The 24,705-nt window shown below is 36.6% G+C and overlaps 1 protein-coding gene across 1 annotated transcript in view; it reads right to left on the reverse strand.

Annotated features, from left to right (window-relative positions):
* The window catches only part of SPATA7 (spermatogenesis associated 7), a gene marked incomplete at both ends in the record, with an annotated part of 42,849 nt that overhangs the window by 5,864 nt on the left and 12,280 nt on the right, over positions 1 to 24,705 (reverse strand). The window contains 5 exons of the mRNA XM_080345237.1: positions 475 to 541; positions 1,630 to 2,102; positions 11,989 to 12,122; positions 22,969 to 23,016; positions 24,577 to 24,669. Coding sequence (XP_080201363.1) covers positions 475 to 541; positions 1,630 to 2,102; positions 11,989 to 12,122; positions 22,969 to 23,016; positions 24,577 to 24,669 — 815 coding nt within the window. The remainder of the gene's footprint in view (positions 1 to 474; positions 542 to 1,629; positions 2,103 to 11,988; positions 12,123 to 22,968; positions 23,017 to 24,576; positions 24,670 to 24,705) is intronic.

Below are 24,705 nucleotides of genomic sequence, written 5' to 3' on the forward strand. Positions count from 1 at the left end.
AAGCAGTATCAAGGAAAACTTCACCACTTGCTGGTTTGGGTGCTTCCTCAGAGGAGGAGACACCTCAGTTTCAATTTTTCTGTTGAGGGCTTTTTGGAATATGTTATCCAATATAAAAATGAAGAAAATAAAATCCTTGAAAAAGAGAGAGCTTCTGCTGCTGAAAAGTAATGTACCAATTATCTATGTCTTTAACAGATATTTAAGTGATAGTGCACTTATAAAAAAAGTTGGGAAAAAAAAATTGTAATATCCTAAGATCTCTTCACATGCCAAAGTAATTTTTCTTATTTTTTCCACTCATTCTTCAGAAACTCTCTCTCCTCTACAAAACTAATTCATTTCATGACAATAAAGAAAATGAACCTTAAATCAGCTGTAGGCTGCTGTGGCAGAGATGAAGTATATACTCCAAAATGACAGTGAAGGGTGTGGTAAGAGTAGTAGATGATTGATAGATGATGACTGTATTACCTTCAAGGTGATCTTCTGTTGTTCAGTCACAACTTCTATCTCAGGTGCTTTGTCTGCAGATGGAAAGCTAAAAAATTTAGACAGGTATTAGATTTCCAAGAAGGCTACTTTGGAAATATGCAGGATGAAAATATCAGTACCACTGTGGAAACTTCCAATCCATCTGAACAAGACCTAGTACTAAAATGTCTTGGACAGTTTAGAAAATTTCTGCCAGACTTCCATTCGCATAATAAAACTAAGTTATAGTTCAATTTGAAGGCTGAAATAGTCATACAGAGGTGATCCAAATCCATTATTTGGCTGCATATTCAAAGGGGAATATGGATCTATTCAAAATATAGAATGGAGATGATCCTCTACATTAAAAGTACACCAGGAAAATATATGATCCACCGCCAGAAAATCCATGGTTGCAATACAGAACCAAAGCTATCCTATCATAATTCCTGTCTTATGAAATACCCACTTTGTTCTAGGACAAAACCAGAGTTAGACATGCAGGTACTCAGGACAGAAATGAGAAAAGATTTATCATGATGAGCTAATATCAGTAAAAACAAAACTGAATCAAAACTGTTTTATTTGCTTAGGGAGTTCAATGCAAGAGAAAGACAGTAATTCTGTATATTTCATGTAGGGTACATCTGAAGACATTTAAATTAAAATTATAAAAAGACAATGAAGAGCTGCATTTGAGAATTGAAAAGGAAAACAAACCTTTGCATGATTTATTAATTAATGAATGTGAAAGTATGATACTACCGAGGGAACAATAGGGAACTACCTACATGCTTATAGGGAGTAATTATTTAGAAGACAGAAAGCACAACTGTACACTAGAGAGAGCAAAGAAATGAGAGAGGGAGCGACTGTCCCCAGCACATGCGAGATCCCACAGTTCGGATTTAGTGGCACTTTGTATCCAATCTGTTTAGATGAAACCAGTCTCTCAAGAGAGATGATGACAAAATGTGCCACTGAAAAATCACATTCTATTCTAGCTTGTACCTGGGCATATCTAGAATAATTTCAGAATAATTACTCTGGTTTTATACAAATGTAAATGAGAGCGAAACATGTTGCTTTTATGAAGATGCTGTTATGATGACATCTAAATTCCACAGTTTGAAAATAAAGCTTTAATCTCCGTACCTGATCATATCAGTCTGTGTTTGAGCTTCCACACGCTGCTTGTAGTGATTTTTCTTTTTCTTTCGAGCAGGAGTGTAATATCTGTATTCTGACAGGGAGGACTTAGCATCTGATATTAAGGTGCGTGGAGTAAAAGGTTTTCGGCTATGAGTAAAAAATTCAGCGTGCCTGTCTAGAAGATCCCCACTTCGTACTTTGGAGTTGCTTCCGTGACATCTCTGGGATTGACTAATGCTCATAAAACTATTAGTGGAACCACTGGATGAAAATCCAGAACGTTTTCTTGGTGTACTTGATGTACTGACACTTGAGTTAGATGCGTTAGATGCATTCCGAGAACCTTTTCTGGTGTATTTTATTGGACTGGAGTGAACCAAGCCGTGCTCCCCATAAGGAGACAGTGCTCTTGATAGGTACTGTGCCTGCTGAGCACGGTGGAAGAGATCGTCTTTGTCTTCTGCTTCCATGAAACTCTAGAAAAAAATAAAACAAGATTCGATTGCTTTGCAAGTCACCAGTTTTGCTCAAGGTGGCACTTCCAGCTGTTGCTGTTACCAACCTGGAGATATTTTCTATGTAAAAACTTTCCATTTTGTAAAATCAAACTTATTTCAGAGCAGCCCTAGTGCTAACACATTTTAAAACCTAGTAATTGGAAATAAAAGAGTAATAAGAAAATGGTTTACTTCAGTGGCAAAACATTGGTGCTTTGTCACAGAATATTGATGGCTGTATCAAACCAGGAGTTTCAATCATTTGAGTCCAGAGGCTCAACACATTTTTAAAAGTCACAGAATCATTGCATTGAAGCCAATTACTTTAGCTGGGTATGCTCTGTTCCTACCACCTGGGCAAGGTAAAGGAGAAATCATCTGTAATTCTCCTACTGGCTAGTTCATAGTATGTTCTCTTCAGGCGTGGAGTTGTTTCCTCTCTCTCCAAACCCTATTAGCATTGAAGTGTATCACACACCGGCTATCTTTATATTCTCTAAGGGGCATTGCCCACTGATTCAACTTAGATCAACATGGAAAATACTGTAATGTGGTTTGGGACACAGAATAAGAAAACTGTAACTAACAGTTTATTCCCTGTATGATCTTTTTCTTCCTGCAGGTTGAAGATGCACATGTCTGGTAGGGCTGTACAAACACAGGATGATACCTTGTGTAATGGCATCTTGCTCCATGGGAAATGTCCTAATTGCTTTGATAATACAAACAATCCTAATGTTCTTCAGCAGACACAGTCGGGTTTCTATCCTCTTCTCCTTTGGGTTTCTCAACCCAGCAGGTACATAGGCAGCTGTGGAACTTTGCCTCTAACACCACAGAAAGCCAATAGTGCAAGTAGTTAGCTTACTGCAGTTAAACAGGACAGATAACAACGTGCTGAGTTTATGAATGGATATACTAGATTACAGGTGATGGTAGAGAAATGGTATTACTGCTCCTGCTTCTTAACTGTTCAAGACATTAGAGTTTAAAAATGTACTTCAGTTCTCAGAAGCAAACTTATATTTAATGTTACTTTAAGAGGATGCAGTTAAAAGGCTACTAGTTAGACAAAAAACTAAGAGACAAATCAGTGGTACATGGTTGTGTGGCTAAGGTAAGATGTAGGCAGTGTGTGGTTCAGACTAAAATTATGGTCAGCTAATTCATTCGTCACAAAGTCTATTTTATATGCAGGTTGAAGTCCAAGTGTGTCAAATTTACTTAGTAAGAACATCTAGCTACAGTTTTCAGTAACCAACTATTTGGTATAGGATCTAACCAATAAACCTCGCTGATGTGAAGGACAACCAAAACAAATGGGAAACCTTAGAGCAAAAGCTCATCTATGCATCTCTTCCTTTTCATTAGAGATCTGTAACATTATTTTTAAGTCTTGAGTCAAAAGTCAGGTAAATGAAGCAATGCAACAAATATTAAGAGAGGTTAATACAGAGGAAGCCAACTAGAATGAATTCTTTGGAAAGACCATGCTATTTTTTCTGCTTTCTGAAAAAAAACAAAACCAAAACCAACCAAAAAACACCAAAAAACAACCAACCACTTAAAAATTAAACATTACTCCTAAATCATATTATGACACTGTGACAAAGACAAGGTAGAAACACAACTAAATCTAAGTGACATTTTAAGTTTTTTTTGAGAAAGAACAATTCAATAGAAAGAAATTTTATTTCTGTCCTAGAGAGAATTTTGAAAAGTTTGCAAGTTCAAAGCACAAATATATGGAAAGGGTACGTGCACCAGTGAACATGCTTTACAATGTGTCTGAAAAGATAGGAAGCATCTTAGCAAGACAGCTGTTGTATATTCTTTTCCTATCTGGGATACAGCCACCCACTGAATATTCTGTCAGTCAGCGAAAGGTTTGCACAACATTCTACGATCTCTAAGGCAGCAATATTGCAGATTTAGATTAAACCAGAAGCCTGAAAGCTTTGTAAAAGCTTTGTAAAAGTTTTGTAAAAACAAATTTATTTCACCCACATGTATAGCTATTTATGCAATTCACTTCTGTTCCACAGAACTGTATGATGGAGAAGAGGTGACTCACACGGTGTGTACACCTCCCAGAGACGCTGCCTGCACCGAGGTCCTGCAGCACCGAGGGACACAGGCTGAGGACAGTGTCATTCTGGAAAATCTCACTGCCACACTGTGGAATCAGTACAATACAAGGCAAAAATAACTAAATAAAACGGCATCTGAGAAAACCCAGTTAAAAATCAAGGGCTAACAAAACCAAATTAATTCATTTCATTTTTAACTAACTACTCAGAGTTTTTAAAATAATGATTTTACTGTTCCTGTTTACTGTAGGAAACACCTAAGAAGAAAATTCGATTTCTGAGGCCAAGTAGGGACCAGACTTTTAACAAACCTGAAGTTTAGGTTCAGATACGCTAACACGGATTAACTTGTTGATGTACCTCCACCATCTGAACAAATAACAGGAAGATAAAGAGAGACCCGTGCAGGTCACAAAGCTCTGCAGTGAAAAAAAGAGAGAAAGGGATTTGCATATACGTTCCTTTCATCTCTTTATTATGCTTTTATCAAACAACAGAAAAAACTATTAAGTAGACACATTACTGAAGTCACTGAAGGAACAGCTGCCTTACGGAAAGCCTGAGAAAGAGCAGATCCAGTATGATGTGACTCAAACAAGTGCTGCGATAGGCATTTGTTTATGACATGCTGCCTGAACTGCCAGCTGAAAACATCCAGATTCACCAAGCTGCCCATCCTGATCTTTTAATTTATCCCCGTGGAAATTATTTTGAGAAGCTGAAGCATGGATTCAGTGGATTTCCAGTGGCACTTCATTGCCTAAGCACAACACAAATCTGGAGAAAATCCTCAAGAACACTCTAGCTTTTTTAAAATAATCAGATGATGAAGATGTAGATCGAAGGCTGGATGTTGGATTTTCCCTACCACTCACAGTGGACTGAATGCCAACAAAAGCAGCAAAATCAACTGTGAAAGAAAGTACCTGTGGGGAATCCGCAAGATAATTAATACTTGTGAGACTTTAGAATTCTCCAACTGGGGAAGGTGGGGTAGGAAATTTAAAAAACAAACAAAAAACAACCAACCAAACAAGAAAAAAAAAACCCAAACCAAGCCAAAAAAACCCAAACCAAACCAAAAAACCCAAACCAACAGACTCGGAGATCCTTGTACATTTGCAGATAGTTTACCATCAGTATTAAGTCACAGAACACACTGCTATTATACCATATATTTCCTTCACAACGGTTCCATACAAAATCTTTCTCTCAAATCAGTTAAGACCTACCTATACTATGCCAGTACCTCACAACATTTATAGTTGCTGATTCCTAATGCAAAGAGGGTTTTTTTTTCAGTTAGCTAAGCCAAAATAAGCCCTTCTTGATGGTGTCTCATGTGAGTCCACTTTATTTTACTACTACAGCATAATTAAATGCTGAACTGGTAACATGTAGTAACAATGCTTGTGTTAGCAAGCCATGTAACAAGGCTTACCAGTGCGATTGTTTGCATATAAAGTAGTTGCAGTGGTAGCTCAGCACTAGAGAAAACAGATAAGACTGGAAAGTTTCAGAATCCACCTACATAGCTGTTTTGAAAAGTTAATTCCATACCTTTCAGTATGTATTATAAACAGCTTAATTCTTCTTGTACATGTTTTACTCTCATTGCAGCTCTTCATGGAGCTGCAATATAAATCAGATTGTAGAAGCATTTGTGAACATACTATGACTGCTTCTCTGCAATATACAAAATAATAAGTAAAAAAATACTCAGTGATATTAGCCAATTACACAAGTACACTTAATGAAAAACGCATGTTCTGTTCTTTGGAATCTGTTGAATTGATCCTAGAACAAGACAAGCGTACAGTGTAAACACCATAATATCCTAAATTTAAGAATTCCTTATTTATGAGTAAGCTTAGGGCAGTTCTTTTTTTCTCCTAAAATGAATATCATAAGTAGAACTGACCACGTAGTTAACATAGTGTCTAGATAGAAGAACTGCAAAACAAAGCCGTATTTGTATCAGCCTTCAGACATATCCATTCAAGTACTGAGGAAGAAGAACGTCTTTGGAAGCCCTTATCCTAAGATAAATCTTTACTGCCCAAACAGGTGGGCAGTTCAGCCTTCGGATACACAAAAAAACAATATTAGGAACATGGAACTATGTTGATGACTTCAAAAAATATTTGAAGGAGTGTCAGAGAATGCTGTTTGTCTTCCATTTGTCACTAAGCTTTCAGAAAATTATTTGTACACCTGTGTTGGTATAGGCAATAAACTGCAAGCAGGTATGTTCATGTTCTTCTCTGACCTGCATGTATAAAAACATCAGATGCTCAGCTGGGGGAAACATGCCTACAAATACGCAGTAACACACTGACTGGAAGACTTTTAGCTCTATCCTTCATTCAGTTAAAAAAACCCTATTCCACAGAGGTACTATGGCTTTGGACATTAGCACCATCATGAGTTGTCAAGAATCTTGACACCTACCTTTTTTACCAATATATGTTCCTAGTCTATTCATTCAACCAACTGTAATTTGTTTTGAAACATATAAATTTACTCAGTGATATATTTCAGCAATAATAACCCCCTTGAAAAAGTTTCATAAATTACATATTTATGCTTCAATTTTGTTAGTAAAAAACTGTGGTAAATGGAATATTATAATACTTGCAGTAAGCTTGTATGGAGAGGACTCCTGAATGTTCATGTTCTCTGTGTAAGAGAAAATGCAGTAAAAACAGATCAAAGCATAAGGCTGTCATCTGATGCGCAAGAGAAGCAACATAAAGAATCTCAAATTCTATGCTACTCTTACTTTCTAAAAGAAGTTTAGTTTCTCAACTCAAAAGCCACTGAGGTACCAGCTGCCTTATAAAATACAAGCTTCCAAAAGAAAACTTGTTAAATCTATTTTTACATAAAAGGTCCAAAGGCACTTCTCACTGGGGTCACTGAAGTTACACCAAGATGAACTTAAGTCCTGAAATTAACTTCTTCTTGTATTAAAAGGTCTTCCAATAGAATAGCCATCTACCGTCATAAAATGAAATCACAGAGACATTTTATGAACTGCACTGGCAAGATACAGAAGCTCCAATTTCGTATTAAAGGAGTGTCTGATTCTTTTAACTTGAGACAGCCACTTTAACCTTGTTGTAACGGGGCTGAACATCTGCTCTGTGCTGCTTACGCAAAGGTCTCCTGTAGTAAGCGACAAGCTGCCCTCATAACCCCCTTGTATCTCATCTCTTCATTTCAATACATATTTTGATAATTAGTTAAAAATTGAGAAAGGCAAGAGAAAATTCACACAAATACGTGAACAAATAAGACCTGTACAAATATAATGTTTGCAACTGGCATCAATTATAGCCATTTTTCTCATTCAAAACTCTGTTCCTGTTACATTCTTTGCTTTTGTGTGTGTCATAGTCAGTTGTATAATGTGGTTCATTCCTACTTTCATCAAATAATGTGATGTTATTCATACAGGGTATTCCTGAATGTGCATTTGGAAATGTACTAATTCAAACAACCAGCATGAGAGGTGATTGTCTCTATGAACCCTGAAAGGAAATCTGTACTGAACATTCCTGATGAAAACATCTTTCTTTGATGCTCAGACAGTTGTTCTGCTTTCCTCAGTCACATCTCTCATTCTGACAGAACTAATTCAAGCACAATACATCTTCAGACTGTTAATATAACAGTATAATAAATCTTTAAATATAAAGCACTTGAGTAGGCAACTCCCATAGCTACGCATGTATGCTGCATACAAAATTAACAAGAGAGACTAGAAACAGTTAATGGTGTTTCCTAATCTCTGTTTCACATGCACAAGCAGATCGTCATAACTGTCATCCCTAAGAAATCAAAAAGGTCTCAAGAATCAGGCTGAAATGGATCTTGAAATGTCAAGATAATGACAACTATACTTAAAATGGTTAAAAGAGAAAATGTACACTTCTGTGGAGCAGCTTTCCCCCAACTGACTTGTGGCATGAATTTCTTTAAAAAATTTCTTTAGCAGCCAGAAATGCCTATTAACAGGATTATCTGAACATGGGATAAGACATACCAAGCCTTGCTCAAATCAGAGATTTTACTCAGTGCCAGCTCAATTCAGACTTTTTAGCTTCAGTGATAAATCATATTGATCTTCATGCAGTTTGACCCACTGAATGACTCAGATGAAGTTTTACAAACCCAAATCAGCTTTGTAAAAAAAATAAAAATGAAAAATCTGGGGATTTTACTAGGATATAGCTTTCCATCACTGGCAGCAGTTGGAAAGACTACATGGTAGTGGCATTCTGTGCACAGACATCATGGTATTTTCCATGCTGTGTCAAACAGCCTTTTCTATTGTGAGAAAACTTAAAATAATTCAATAAAGAAGGAGTATATATGAGTCATTTCCTGACAGATAAACCAGTGGATACTGCTTAACCATCCTCAAGCTTTTCAATCTAAGTAAGTCTCTAAATACTCACTCAAAATTGACATATTCACAGAGACGCACAAGTTAGCAGTCCTTTCAGTGTCCATGTCTATAGTTTATCATCCTATTTTGATTAACTTTCACACACGGTGTCAACCATCATTATCACTCTACATGGAAAGAGAGGAGCAGAAGAGAAGTACAGCTGCCCCAGGACATCTCATGCCTTCCCTGCCCCTTTACTTGACTGTGAGAGATAAACTACCATCCTTGAAGTAATTCATTTGCTAGAGATCCCATCCAAAGACTGCTCTGTTGTGCCATTTGCAAATGAGCCTGCTCCTTAGCTTCTCACTAGGTCTTCTGCTAAAAGCAGAGAAACGTGTGACGCATCATAAACATCTACCACATCTTAACCCACAGATGGAATCCTTTTAGCTCTGTGATCAAAATACTCGCTTTTATTAAAATCATTATTTCAAAAAGACAGTAATGACATCTAGGTAGCCACAACACAAACAACGTTCTCAGTTCATTATATATCAAAGAAAATTCTTACATTACAGTAACTTTACATTTGTAACTAGATATAACAGGGAAAGAATTCACTGTTCTTGTGCATTTAAACTGTTGTACATAGTAGTCAAAAAGCAGCCCTATAATGTTCAAGACACATTATAGGTATTCAGTTTTATAGTTGGCTCAGTGTATACTAAAACACACTGATTAAATCACAGAATCTTTAAGAATGTGTAACTTGTATTATATAATTTAGAAGAATTATTTATACTTTTTTTTCACAACCTCAATTGAAAACAGTTCCTGTGCTCTACTGCAGCATTAAATAATAATAAATGCAGGTATGTGAAAAATCAAAAAGGATGAAATAAAGGCAGTAGACTTACCAGAATGCATAAAAAGTGAAAGCTAATGAATGAAACCTTTTGAAAAGAGAAAGTCAGGTGCATACATCAAAGCCAGTTAGCATGTATTTAGCCTATAATCTAGTCTGACATTGATCCTGTCAGAGTTACAAGTGTTATTGTATTTTTATATTCATATATATGTGTGTATGTTACTCTTAAACTGATACACATTTTGCAAGAGCCACATTTTATTAGACAAGAAATTATGCCTTTTCAAAGTAATTCCTTTAGCTTTTGTATTCTTACATTTAAATGTAACAGTGTCAAAGACAGCAGAATTGTACTTGTCTTTTATTCTTACATTCCTCCTGTAACGTTGTAAGATGCTTATTAAGCACAGGACCACACGCTACTCTTGCCATTCCCCCCTTGGAGACCTGGAGTGTTCCAGGGCTGACTGCCTCAAATTTGTGCTGAATCTTATCCCAACCCAGGAATATCCTAATTCAACAAAACAGTTTTTGGAGCTGTTCCACAAATACATGATGTATAATCAGCTTTTTCCCAGTGGCAACAGTGACAGAAACAATATGTGTGGCAAAAATCCTCTATGTTATCATATGCTTTAATAGGCATCCTTAGAATTTGTTTTCCAGCTGTCTCCTGTTGATATATCCTGATGGCTAGAGAAATACAATTAGAATGAAACGCTCATCCTCACAATGCATTAGACAACATCTAATCACTGAAGTAGAAGAATACTCCTTTAGTATATAAACAAGCATAGGAAATCAATGTATATTTTGGCAAATGAAGTAAAATTTAAATAGGGTTTCATTTTTAGCATGAAAATATGACAGCCCAATTCTACTGCCTACCCTTACACCAGAAGGCTCACTCACAGATTTTCACTTCTTTTTAACTCACTGGTGCTCTTGTTTATTCTACAGTGAAACATATTTTCTAAGGCCAGCAGTCAATAATTTGATTACAAAGTGTCAAACAGTATTTCAGTGAAGATGACACTTTGCATTTGTAAAGTCAAAAAACCAGAAACAACCTAAACCAAACAAAAAAACCACCAAGCAACTCCCAAAAATCAAACTAGAGGCAAAGAAGTATATATCCAAAGATTACTTTCTATGAGCGACTAAACATTGATTTACAAGTCTCCCAACATCACTTTCTAAAATAACACATTTCAGCTGATAACTAGAAATTCAGATTCAGTTTGTTGAATTATACCCTGAGGCTGGCACACACAAAGAAAGCTGCAGTTTCTGTTAGCGTGATACAGACCAAGCTTTCAAGACAAGTGTTGGTGGGAAAGCACCTGTAAGTAATTAGAGGAATTGGGACAGATATTTTAGAAAGACCTTGTTTTGCAAAAGATTAAAACAAAGGAAAAAATTGTCAGTGTCTTATAATGCTACACTAAAGACCTCAAGTGTATCCTTTCATTTTAAAACTGAGAATTTATGCAGTAATTAGAGATAGATTTTAGAGCACACTTTACTTGGTTTCGTGAAAAAATAATTTAAGGAATTTCTCCTGTCTCCAGTTTGCAGAAAATATCATGGAGGATCAAACATGGTATTAATAAAAAATAAAATTTGGATTTTAAATATGACATTTCCTTCATTTTCCTATGCATGCCTGCACCGTAACTAAGAGCCATGTACTGAGTTTTAAAGCATTAGTTCCCTGCATTGCAATAAGGTCACACACAGACTGCCTGCTGCAAAAACCAGTCACATAAACTAGTGGCGAGTTTTCTGTACTACTTGGAAATGTTCTCCAGCTCTAGAGATATTTAAACAACATACAAAGCATTTGCTGTTAAAATCAGAGTTAAAACATCATTGTTTTAAATTGCAATTGCTCCCCTACAGTGATGAACAAGAGAATATAATTTATTAGGCTATTTATTTATTTACTACTTGGAAAGACACACCACATATCTGGATGAAATGCCAGCCAAAATAGGTGAACCTGTGTATACAGACAGAAAAGCACTTATTTTGATAGTTTAAGTATTTTTTACACTTTCAATAACGGCAACTTGAGCATGTAGTACACTGTTGGATATGAAATGTATTTCCAAAGTAGGATGTCCATGATACAGAAAAAAAATACAAGATTCCTGGTACTTCTGCTAAGAAAGTTAGTGGTAACTAGAGCTCTGCCTTAGGAAATGGTAGAAAGCTCTAGAATGACAGAGAGGACATGGGAATTTCAGCTGAGATGAAAGCGAGAGAATTCATGGGTAACTAGAGCTTGGATTTACCACAATCACTCTCCATCTGGATTGCAGCAGCTTTGTCAGAGGGTTGAAATGTGTATTTGGGGTTGGGCATGTGCCAGGAAGACCCTTGGCTATTTTTTGCTGCTTGAAACACACCTGCTCTCCCTCTAGAGCTGCTGCACGGCACTGATCAGCTGTTATTATGGGAGGCAAGTAGACTATCATATCTACTAAACCAAATCTAAATATCTACCTTTCCAAAAGGGGATGGCAGCAGCCTTCCACTCTCTCTTGAGCTGGATCGCGGGACAGTTTTACCCACGCTCATTTCCTCTTCACACCTGGCTATCTTCTTTTTCAGTTTCTCTCTTCTTTGCTGGTCGGCAACTTAGGAAAGAGACAAAGTTTGTCAGATCCAAACTGTAATATTATTCTTTTTTTGTCTTAAGTGATTTGAAAACATAATAGGGGTTTCCAGTTGCTCAGCAGACCACTGAGATATGTTCCATGTCTACCACACAGCAATTATAAAAATTTACCTCTCTTCTTATAAGAAAAATATTAAAGAGTATGCTGGTTGCTGAAGCTGTATCATAGCTGAAGCTGTACCTCAGCTTCCCTGAAGTATTTTCACCTCGCAAACAAATACACCACTGTGCTGGAATTCCAAGATCAGCATTACTAACAGAGCACTCTGCTCCAAAAGCTCACAAGTTTGCTTTTGTTTTTTTTTTTTTTACTTTCTTTGACCATATTCTTATCCAGTATTTCAGGAAAAAAAAAAGTGTTTCCTGTTAATAAATTTGACAGGTAAGAAATACGTGATCACACCATGGAAAAATAGTGAGTAGTCTCCCAAGTACAGAAATCCATAGCAAAATAAGCATGTTCATGTCAAGAATATTAAAAACGAAGGCAAACACTGTGTAAGGGCCACTGTCAGATCAAGGGGGTAAATTGCTGTCAGTTTATATTGGTCTGCAGTCCCAGACCTTGTTCAAGTGTCCATGCAGCACAGAAGATGAGTTACATATCTGCACCATCAGATAAAGAGAGAAGCCCAAAAGATGGGTAAATTTTCTGTGTGTGATTTTTCTATCAGTCACCTACATTTGGTATCTTGCATAATACAGCCCAAAGTTTTTGTACATGGTGAGCACCGAGGTGCCACAGATGAAGTCCACAAGTTGAAAAATTCAAATGAGACTGATGAAAAACACAAGTAACTTCCTTCCCAAATGGGAGAGAACAGGATTTATAAGCAAGCACAATTTTGAAGTCTATATACGCAACAAAACCTGTTTTAATTCTTGACTCCATTCCTCATTCACTTAACACAGACCAAAGTGTACAAATGGTTTGATACAGACACAAAGGCCTTTGTGGATTTCTTCTTCAGTTTCATAATGTATTTATATCATACTCTGGTAGACCCCAATCTTCACACATATTACTACACCTAACTCATGAAAATGTAAATAACTTTGTGGATTAGTGTAGTACATTCTTCTAGACAGCTGGGAACTGCAGCAATCTGAGGACATCTAATCAAACTTTAAAATATCTTCATCTGTGTACATTAACCTTACAGCCACATATTTCTCTAGGAATTATTTAAGTACGTGTATTCATTTTGTTAAGTGCTTTAGTCCCCTTTTAAACTAGAAATTATTCTTTCCAATGCAAAATCCTTGCTCTCATTCCTCAGGGAAATTCCTCTTTCTCTTTCTTTCAATTCTTACAATTGATATGTAAAATACAAAGTAATTTATTTTATGGCTGATGATTTATTCAGCATATTCCATTAGAGAACTTAGAATATGAAGTTGCTTTTATTACCGGAAAAACATTAGCTGAAGTTAAGATACGCTAAATTTCTACAACTCTGAATTAAAAATAGGCCTTGTAACGGAAAAAATATGCTGTACTATTAAATAATTAAAATTCAATATTGTTCTTCCTACACTGATTTATTATTATATGGCTATTCTAAATCACTATTATTTCTAATTGTGTTTGTCTTAAAAGCTAAAGACGAGCATGCAAAAATTAGCTACAGATGAGAAGTTTTATATGTTTGAGATAAATAATTACGCTGGGCCAGCAGTGTGTGTCTGTGTGTGCACATGCACGGAAGCTGAGGAAACTAAAGTCTTGCCTACTGATCAGGTAAAACAGTGATGGCTGAAATTAGTGTTGAATAAATATCTAGGGAAACAATGAATGAATGAGAGCACTACAAGCAAAAATGCAAATCATACAGAAATATGGGTTTCTTATTTTGTAACTGCAAGTAGATGCCTTATTTCCTTACACTCAAGTATTTAGGTGAAAACTGGGTTTGTCTAAGACAAGACAGGCTTAAACACTTCTCCGCATGTTCTACCTGCATACCATGGCTTAACGTGAGTTTCTAGCCAAAGTGCAAAGCAATGTGAATATTAACACAAAATTGAGTTCTTGCGTTGTCCTTATACTGCTTTTTACAGGATAAAGTCTGAGATTTAATATACATGGACAGACTCTGCCTTTACTAGTGAAATTCAAAGCTATAAAAGCCAACTACTACAAATTTCCTCCAGGACCACGCACTACGACTTCTCAGCCAAAGCAAGGCTTGTGCCCATGCGTAAAGCCAGGGCAGTAAGTGAGCCAGGACGCTGAGACTGTCTTTGGTTGTCAGAACAAACCATTTGGCCTACTGTCACCTGCGTGGGCAATGTAAAGTCTTTGCCTCACACCAGTTACATAGTGAGCTTTGCTCACCTGATCCACCATGTGTGTTCCAGAAACTACGAAGTCCCTCATGCACTAAAAGGCAGAGCAGACATATGCAAAACAGAATGGCAGAAAAATCGCAGCAGCAACACATCGTGTTGCAAACCAGGAATTTTCAGGCCAGGTCTGCTGTAAAAGCCAGGAACTGTGAAACCAGCAAATCCAGAGACAGAGAAATCCTTCTGGAACAGAGTTAATGTAGATGTAAACAGGGGTAAGTTAGCACAGCCCTGAGGAGCCACCAAGCAACACAGACAAGGGCACAGCCACAAAAACAGGCATGCCACCGACCTACCTCCCCTCGCTGCACATGTTCTTTCCCCAAGTAGGGACTGGAGAATCCAGTCTTTCTATTTGGCTTTAGCCAGACAGAAAATGGCATCTTACAAATGGCCCAAACAAGTAATATTACAATTGATGGGTGTTAAAGATACTTAAGGCGGCAGTACATAACCACTTGCCCTGCAGCTGTAAATATCTCAAACGCAGGAAGAATGAGATGAGCATTCAGGAAGAAATGTGCAGTTTTAAAACGGAGATTTAACTGTTAACTGGAAAGGTTGTTCACTGTTTGAGATATCTTCTGCTTCAAATCAATCACAGATACAGCTTCTTTCATTTTCAGTGAGGTTAAACTAAATGTGACAGGAGTGCCCTTGGCACATTGTCATAAACTAACAGGAAGCTAATATCAACTGCATTTGTTAACAGAGACTTAAATGATTTCACTGCAAGTAGCTTTTACTGTACACTGGCTCCAGAAACATATCACATTTGTAGAGTCAAATATGGGAAAAATTCAAGACAGTCTGTACATTGTGACAAATAAAAAAGAAAACTACTAGGTTATTTTATCTCTTTAAAAAGGGAAAAACGAAATGTTTAGGAATAAAAAAAATAAAAAAAATAAATCCAAATAATGAGTCCCTTTTAAAGCCTTATTAGAGACAATCTCATTAACTGCTGTGCTCAAAACCACAAAGATTTATAGTAAAGAGAAAATGTATTAGAATACAAACAAACTAGTAATTTTTGTGTATCAGACAAATTCAGTCTGTGAAACTGAATCTGTTTTCTTCATTCTGCCAGCAATGAGAGGAAGCAGAAGACCCATTAAGAACTACCTATAAAATGCTGATAAGTCTGTCACAGAAGTAACCCTTATGCCTAGACAAATACCATTTTTGCAATGAGTACACAACACTTCCAAACTAGAGATCACATTGATGTACTTCCCTGTTAGAATACTCCCTCTATAGGCTTGCTCCTTTTTCCCTTAAGCCTGAGCTGCAGTAGTATTAATATTTCTAGACACATGCTTGGAGTTATAAAACCAATGTCATAAACCTGGAAGAAACAAAACAATCATACATACTGCACTCCTAAGCGGCCTGAAAGCTCTGTGCTCACAAGGACAGTACAATTTGGAATGGCAGTGGTTGTCCTTTGCTCTGAATTTTCCATCTCTAAATTTATCATGTCACATCACAATGCAATTGGCAGTTAACTTTCAAGTTACTTCATTTTTGTTGTAAATAATCCATGGCAGACAATGAAATACTAAGTTAGATTTAAATTGAGATCAGCTTGCAGAACAATGTATCTCAAAAGAATTGTTCAACACTGAGCTTTTCTCCATTGTGTTTTTGTATCAGCTATTTTTGCAGTAACACACTTCTGATTATTATTTCCCTTACGAATTCTCTTAGAGAAACAATGCAAACATCAACCTTATTTCTGCTCAGCTTGAAGTGCCTGCAGTGACCATAATTAAAATGTTTAGCACATCAGTTGGTGATGTTAATTCTGTATGCAAGCTCTTCCTTCTGTAAGAACTTTTCCTATCGGCTTTGCACAAATCCCCAGTACACCATGATTTAAGGACCTGGGGTGAGACCTCATCAAATGCAAACTCAATTTTGCCATTGGATGAGAAGTTGGGGTTTCTCATAAATCTAAATCTGTATTTCTTGACACAGAAATTCTAATTTTCATAATCGTAAGAGACAATTCTGTAGTCCTTCTTCACATCTATTATCAGTAGCACTGTTTCATCAAATAAGGGAGGAATCACGATGAGAAAAGGTGCCAAAGATTTATTAAGGGCTTGATACTATAGCCTTGCTTGTATCAAACAGAAAGTAGTGTTTGTATCAGGGTATGTACTTCAGAAATGTGAAACCGCTTGGCAAATCTACTAATGGCAGAATGTGGGTAGTAATTTCCATTGCTAAAGCTTGGAAAGAAAGTCTAATGGTGAGACATGAACCCTTCAGAGGAATTCCAGGAGAGGCTAGAAGCACAGGATTATCCCAAATCCACCCACCTCTGATCCTCATCCCACAGACATCTCGCAGATACTTCTGTCAGCCATATGAAGAACACGGCAGCCCGTGCACAACCTACTATACAGAAATGGTGAAACGCTGCACCAAGGCTGAGGAAAACTTCCGAATCTACTCAGGTAAACCCCCATTTGTGCACCCTAGAGAGAGGTCCAGCTGACTTCTAGGTGGGCTTGAACAGTGGATTTTTTCTCAGGGTACCACTGTGGCAGCCCCCAAGGACAATTTAGACATATTGGACTGAGCTAATGCTGAGAATAAGTGGAAAGCATAATTTTATCCCTGTTCTCAGGTATCCTACAGCTATTTTGTTATCCTAAGTAATAGTAGAAAATGGTATAAAAACAATAATCCCCGCAATGGACAGATGGTAAAACTGGGTAAATTCAGTTAAAAATCAGAGACATTTTCAAGAATGATGATGACTAACTAGTGAAACAACTATAAAAGGAAATTACATTTTCCGTGTTTGACCTGTAAAGGTCAAGACTGCAGGTCTTTCTTGCTTATGTGCTCTACTTACCATACTCAGTACTGCTGAGTTCCATATTAGCACAACTGGATGAAATTTTTGGTCTGCTTAACCCATGATGTCAGACTAGATGATCTAATGCCCTTTGCTACCACAAACTGTGAAAAATTTATTTATGATGTACTGAATACATATCTAAAATTAATTACTTCTTGTAAAAAAAAGAAATAAAACCTTTCTGTAGAAAAAACTTTAAAGTAAATAACTTCTGTAAAAAGAAAGAAAAATTACTACAGTTAAAAGTACAAGCTTCTAAAGATTTTTTTTAGACAGTGGGTTTTCCTGCTCTTCAAAAATTCAGACTTGATAAATATACTAGAGTATCTTTCCAAAGTCATAAGTGAACTCTGAAAACATACATTATTTTAGTTGCTTATGACTTTCATTTTCAGAAATGCATATGTAGGGACAAGACTCAACAGAAAAGATTCAAAGGCGGGGAGATCTTTTGAAAGCTTCCTGTAAAACAGCAGCAACAAGATAGGTCAGAGAGTTTTTCGTAAATCTCTGATTTTCATGGCATAAAGAGTAGACAGATATGATGTAAAATATGTATGTGATCACATATAAAAATTAAATTTCAACACAGAATTACATAAGAATATACATTTATTTATATTTTTACTTTGACATAACCCCCAAGAGCCCTACAAGTCTGAATTATTATCTGCCCAAATCCCTCACTCCCCCCAAGTATTTAGGTTCCACAAGTGCTAGAACAGATTTCTGGTGGGTAACATCTCAGAATACTTTCCTCCCTGCTTCTTCTTTCCCCCTCTTCCCCCGGTATTAAAGAGATCTGCATTCCCAAGCACATTAATCACTGAGATCAGGCTGTACTATCAATATGCCCTGTGGAAAAACCTCTAAACACATGGGTTGAAAAGTTAGTACTGTTAGAAACCAGGCATGTGTAGCAGCAGCTGTCTTACTTGGCATAGCTTTTATCAAGTTTTCTGGCACAAATTTCACAACCACAGACTTCTGATGGCCACTGGTATCAATCAACATGCTTGGACTAATTCTGAACATACAAGTTTCACATTTCAAGAAGTTTCACATTTTAACAACTATTTTAAGTCAATAAGGTTGATCTAATACCCAAGAGCATGCTCACTGCGAGCCCAGTGCTGTGGCAGCTCGCCCGCTGTGCTGCCAGCTGAGATACCAGGAAAAGAACAGTGGAAACTAAATCCACTTTAAGGACAGAACACATTCAGTTGGGCGGGGAGAATGCCAACTACAGTATCATGTTTAATTCTTGAACACTAATGACTGATTCATGGCAACAACCCCAAAGGGAAACACTCACCTGCTATTTTAGCAGTACATGAAGCACATTTTCAGGGGATGTTTTTAACACTGTCTGCAGGAACTCTATTTGGTAACTCTATGCTGTTAATAAATCCTAGCATTTCAAACTGAAAATCCTCTTTTTGAAGATAAACTCTTTGGAAATAGGGAGGGAACGGAAACCTTATTTGGTATGCAATAAGCAATAAGACAAGGAAAACAAAAATAAAAAAGTATGAATATGCTTCAGTTGGGGCAGTGACATGCACAGAACTACTGGGAGAATAAAACTGTAAACCCCTCAATCTTAGTGACACTATAGAGGTTCCAAAGATATTCAGTCATATTCATGTTGCAACTGTGCCTGGATAATTTATGTATTACTATCTCCAGGAAAAAAAAAAAAAGGTTTGAAAATATTCTAAAAATCTTTTTCTCTTGCTTCTTCAGTACTTTTTCAATACTCTCAAAGCCTGAACTACTGGCTGTCATCTCCACATGCTTCATAAAGACAGAGGAGGAAAAACTATTATCTGGTGGATTGCCAGAGACACCGCAAATGATACCTTGCACTGAGCTTAACACCTGAACATGTAACACTTGGTTGCGCTATTATTACAGAACAGAAATCTGTAGTTCTTGATGAATAATGTATAGAATACTAGGAAAAAAAACCCAACCGCTCTAATTTTAGGTATGAAATAAAGTAAAACAATTTTCAATTTAATCCTAAACATCTAGAGTTCATAAAAATAGTGCAGATACTGGGCAAGGGATGCCTGAGTAGTCTTCACCTTAAATGCCTTGAAGGCAGTGAGACCAATAATGGAGAATTTGAAAGTAGATGTGCCCCAAGGAATTATCCCTTTGCTAACTCTACTCAAATTTCAGCCTGTGTGGCAGAGTTTCTCACCTGTTTATAAAGTGATCTCAGTCAGGTGACAAAACATATGAAGAAAACAGGTTGGAAAAAAAAAAAATCAATTACATGCACATATTAAGTACCAATACTCAAAGATTTTTCTTAGGATAATCTTAAGTATCTGGTACAAACACATACACGAAAATCCTGGATCTACGGAAGTTCAGATACTTTTGAGGGTGATCATCATGAAACAATTTCAGCTATGGCATCTAAACCCCCTATTACTCCACCATTCAAAACTTGTCTTTTAAAACTGGAATTACCAGGATAAATGCTTTCAAGTAAATTCAGTTGTAATCCTGACAATGCTTGAATTGGACATCTGGACAAAATCTTTTAGCTACACAGATACCGCAACATCAGAACAGGATACTCAGGCTGCAGAATCTCCATTCCCAGAGGCTTCCAAGGCTTGGCTGACTGATCTGGTGTTGGCACAAGTCCTATCTTGAGTAGCAAGCTCAAGGAGGACTAAATGACCTTTGAAGGTCCCTTACAATCAACATTTTTGTGATTACATGAAAGCAGGTACGTGACAGAAGTTGAGTTTCTGAAACATTAGGAGAAACGATAATACATACAGACTGAGCTGTAGAAGATAAATCACTAGACAGGAAATCTATGAACCTGTGTCTCTCACCTCTATTGAGTAGAATGACCCCCTTCTGAAATGCTAACCAGAACCAGCAACCAAGCTCTGTAACTTCCAGCCTTATGCCTGGGGCAAGTGCTGAACTTCAGTAAAATCAGATGTTGAGACATTTCTCTCAGTCTCGCAGAAAGAAAAAAAAAAAAAGGGAATCTCCTACTGCAAAAAAAGGTTTTGTAGCATTTTATATAGAAAATTTAAGATTAAAATGTATTTGGGAACATTTTTCAGCATCGCAAATTAAAAACACTAGGTTGAGGAATGTTCTAATGAAAAAAATGTGTTTACATGTTTGCTTTATTAACTTGCTTTCTATCTTTCACTCGGCACTCTCTCATTTTTATTAGAGAACATCAAACACCTCACAAAATAGAACCTGAACACAGGCAGAGACGTAAGACTGTCTTGAACAGTCACTTTCAGGGAAAAACAACAATAATGACAGAACAACAAACAAAATATTTACTGCTTTGTTAAATAGATTTTTAAAAATGGGAACTTCATTGTCACTTTATAATTGCTCAGTTCCTCTCAGTGCAGAACGTCAAGCAAACAAACTGTATGTTAGAGCTGAGCTAAAACAAAGGATCAAGCACTCTAACTACACTGGATACTCAGCTCTAGGAGATGGAGAAGTCAGTCCAACATTTCTTCTAAAGAAATCCTGTGCTACTGAATAGGATCCCAATCCTTGAGCTATGATGCTCAGCTTCACTTTATGAGCTAGCTCTATTTTAGGAATATAATAAATTTCAACTAAGTAACAATTTGGATTCTCAAGTCTTAGGCTACAATAACAGTAGGTAAATTGAGTTTTGTTTTGTTTTGTTTTGTTTTTTTAAATCAAAAGCTTTATTTTTTTTCCCCTTAGCTTTAAGGTTTTTTCCTTTGTGAAGAGGAAACATCATCTAGGGCTGTGCTGGTTGTATGCACGTTCTAACAAGATAAAACACACCAGCAGCCTTTTCCAGTCCAGTCTGAAAATAGGTGAAAGAGCAATTTAGCGAGGATTTAGTGTACTAATTTTATCAAACAGATGGGTAAAAACAGAAGCGACAACAAAGGTGAAATGTTTCCGTCACAGCCTGTACAGGAGATTAGTGTTCTGTCTGTGACCAGGACAGAGTTACATAGTCAGACACCACTCTAAGTTAAGATGAACTCAAAGAGAAACATATTGCACAAAGCTTTGCTATCTGAAATGGAAACTACCTCACTACCAAGCACACCTGCTAGTGTCATAACAATTATCTGTTCAGGTTATGGCACTGCTGCTGTCTCCCAAAATGAACACATTATTCAGGGAAAGTCATTCTGGTGTGAAATACACAAGCTATCAGCTCAGAAGCATTTTATCTGTAAAAACAGCAGACTCTAAAATAAATGGGCATTTGTTGGTGTTGAGAAAGACTCGATACCTGAAAAGGTATGGTTAATTAGGGAGCTTAAGAAAGATTCTAGCAGATGCAGAAAGGAAACCTGCATGAGAGTTTTATTACACAAACACAGAGGTGAAACTTTTCTTCTTACACCAACCCTGTATTTTCATGCTTGTTTCAAAGCAAACCTTGGTAGAGCTGAAGCATGAGAAGGATGATTTTTTTTCAGATGACTATGCAGAACAGGTGATCTGAAATTCCTACTGCAATCTGCAGACTCCAGATATTCCAGCAATAATGTTGTTATTTGTGCTGCACCTTTTAAAAGCAGAAGGAAAGCCCACATACAGCACCTTTGATCTGGGTGCAGCTTGTTGCTTAATTCAGTCTCAACCCATTACGCAGAAGTACTGAAAAAATTCTAATAAAATTGTGTCTTTCTACCAAAAGGATGACTGATTTCCTGCATAACCTCTAGTTACTCTGATCATTTTACAAGGCAGTATCACTCTGGCTTGACTGGATTTGAGAATAACCACAAAGCATTCCATCCTCAGAAGATTTGTCTTTCCATCGGAAAAGAATACTTTATTTTTTTGCAGTACCTCAGCGGTTTTAACTAAATATTGAATTAGAGAAAAAACCAAAACTTTCTCTGATTGCATTAAAGACATAACTATACCTTTGTTATTTTAACAAACAGCTGCTATTTATCCCCTTTGACTAATACACTTCACTTGGTATTCCATAAATCAGTGGTTTGAAAGCATTGCGCTTCAGCTAACACTATGAAGAAAGGCTACAGTACTGGTATCTTTAAAGAGTGTTAAGAAATGAGACAACTCCCAGAAAAAGTAACTGCAGTTTAATCCAGGCTATGGGGCTGTGTGCTTGTGGCTGGCTCTGTTTTCTGTGAAATGGAACAAGAAGATCAGTCCCGGTGCCCACACTCTCAAAGTTCCTCTTGACCTTGCACTGGTAAGCTCTCTTGAAAGTTCAAGCTCACATCATATCACAAGACAGGAAAGAGAAAATGCTGAAATTCTCCTTGTGTGCTCCATTAACTGTGTGGATAAAAAGGATCCTAAGCAAAATTAGTTGGGATCCTAAGCACAGCTAATCACTGACAGACTAGATCCATCTCCCTAGCAGTACATTCACTGCAGATTCTTACAAATAGCTGGAGCAGTATACAAAAGGCTGAAGAAACAAGCAGATGCATGCATGCTTTATTAAGGGTTATATTCTGTTGTTACTCTTCTATTCCTCTAGTTCTTTTGTTATGTTACTTTACAGCAGCTTTTGCAAAGTTAATACATCACAAATACTTACGTTTGATGCTGGTCAACCTACTTTTGGGCACTGAACAGTCTACGGCTGCTGAAAATAAGAAAAAAAAAAGAGTGAGTGATTCAGTATTTACTTAGTATTGGTGGTGGATAGAAAAAACGTTGCAATAAAAGAACACAGAAAAAAAGATTAATTTAATTAAAACACAGTATTTTTTCTCTATTTTAAAATACACTAGTTACTGTGTATTTAAAGTATTAGATTGATATTAATACAGTCAGAGAATTTTTGAGATGTAGAAGTAAAATATATACTTGAAGCAATAATCATTTAAATGAAGATTTCTTACAAAAGGTTTCTATATATTTTGTGCAGACGGTATTTAACTGTGCACCTGAAGATAATAACTATGTTACACAGTAGACAGACGACAGTATATTTGTGAGGACGGACTGGCAAAAATCGAAGCCTCCATGTACCTCCCTTTAAAGCAGATATTAAGAAAAAGAGGGATGATGAAGAGAATCAGCAGAACCACCTCTAAAACCCTGTTTCTGAAAATACCTAGAAAAAGAGTGTACAGTGTTTTGGGAGGCATTCAAAAGACATTTGTAACTCATATCCTGCAAACTTTTATGCATTTAATTTAAATACTCAGGACCTCCAGCCAAACCCTAGCATTAATATCTCTAGGACTGAGATCCCCGAGATAAGTTTATGCCATGAAGAATGAAAATAGGCTGTGAACTGTAAACAACATTAACAACTATCTACAGATTTTTCTTAACTCTCTGCACCATATTAACTTTTTAAACACAGTACTTCATTCTCCTTATATGACCTTTAAAAAATAACTCTGGCTGTGATACAGTTTGTTTTCAATCGTAGCACTGACAACGATGTATTGGCAGTTCATAGTGGAGTAAACACACATTTCTAAATCAGAAATATTTTTGACCAGGATCTCACCATAACTAAGAAAGAAACAAACATGTGGAAGTTCATTAGGCTTTTAACTTCCATATTTCATAATATTTGTCTTTTCATAAATATAAGTAGTTCCTAACATTAAAACGTGTGCATCAAATCATATACATTTTGGTGCTCAGTAACAGATTAGTAACAGGATTTTCTCATTTGCAAACACACGGGTTAATTTTCAAAGTCCTTAAAACTACCTAGTGCCATTGATCAAAAGATGAACAAATAATAATGAACTTTTTTAAATAAAAAAAGACAAGACACAGTGGTCTGAGTTGAACTCAAAATGTTCTGCATTCATTCCTAAAATAAATTCTGTACGTTTGATATTGTAACTATCTCCACAGTTTTCATTTCAACATATTAGTTCATAATTCATTATTTCAATAAAAGCTGAATGAATAGAACACAGCATAAAGTACCCCAAAATTAAAGTAGCATATTTGGTGGCATTTAAGGAAAATGTTTTCATACAAAACTTCCCACTCCAATAACATAAAAATCTTATACAGTAGCAGCCATATCTCCTTGGTGACATCAGTCTGAGTATGGAACAGGATGTAAACTACACTTCCTACAATCCAATTAATTCCCCCTTGATATGAGCCTATTCTGAAAGAATGAGTTAAATCTGGGAATAGAAGTTCATTCATATATGCACATTTTTACCTTTGGCTGAAAGGATTTTATTATAATGAAACACCATGTGATCTCTGATCAGGTACTGGCTGGTTAGACTTCGGGAGGAGTCAATGCAGAAAGCTGTTAAGATTAAAACAAACATTATAAAGGCAGGCA

This window comes from Nesoenas mayeri, assembly GCF_963082525.1.
Source record: "Nesoenas mayeri genome assembly, chromosome: 5".
NCBI lineage: Eukaryota > Metazoa > Chordata > Aves > Columbiformes > Columbidae > Nesoenas > Nesoenas mayeri.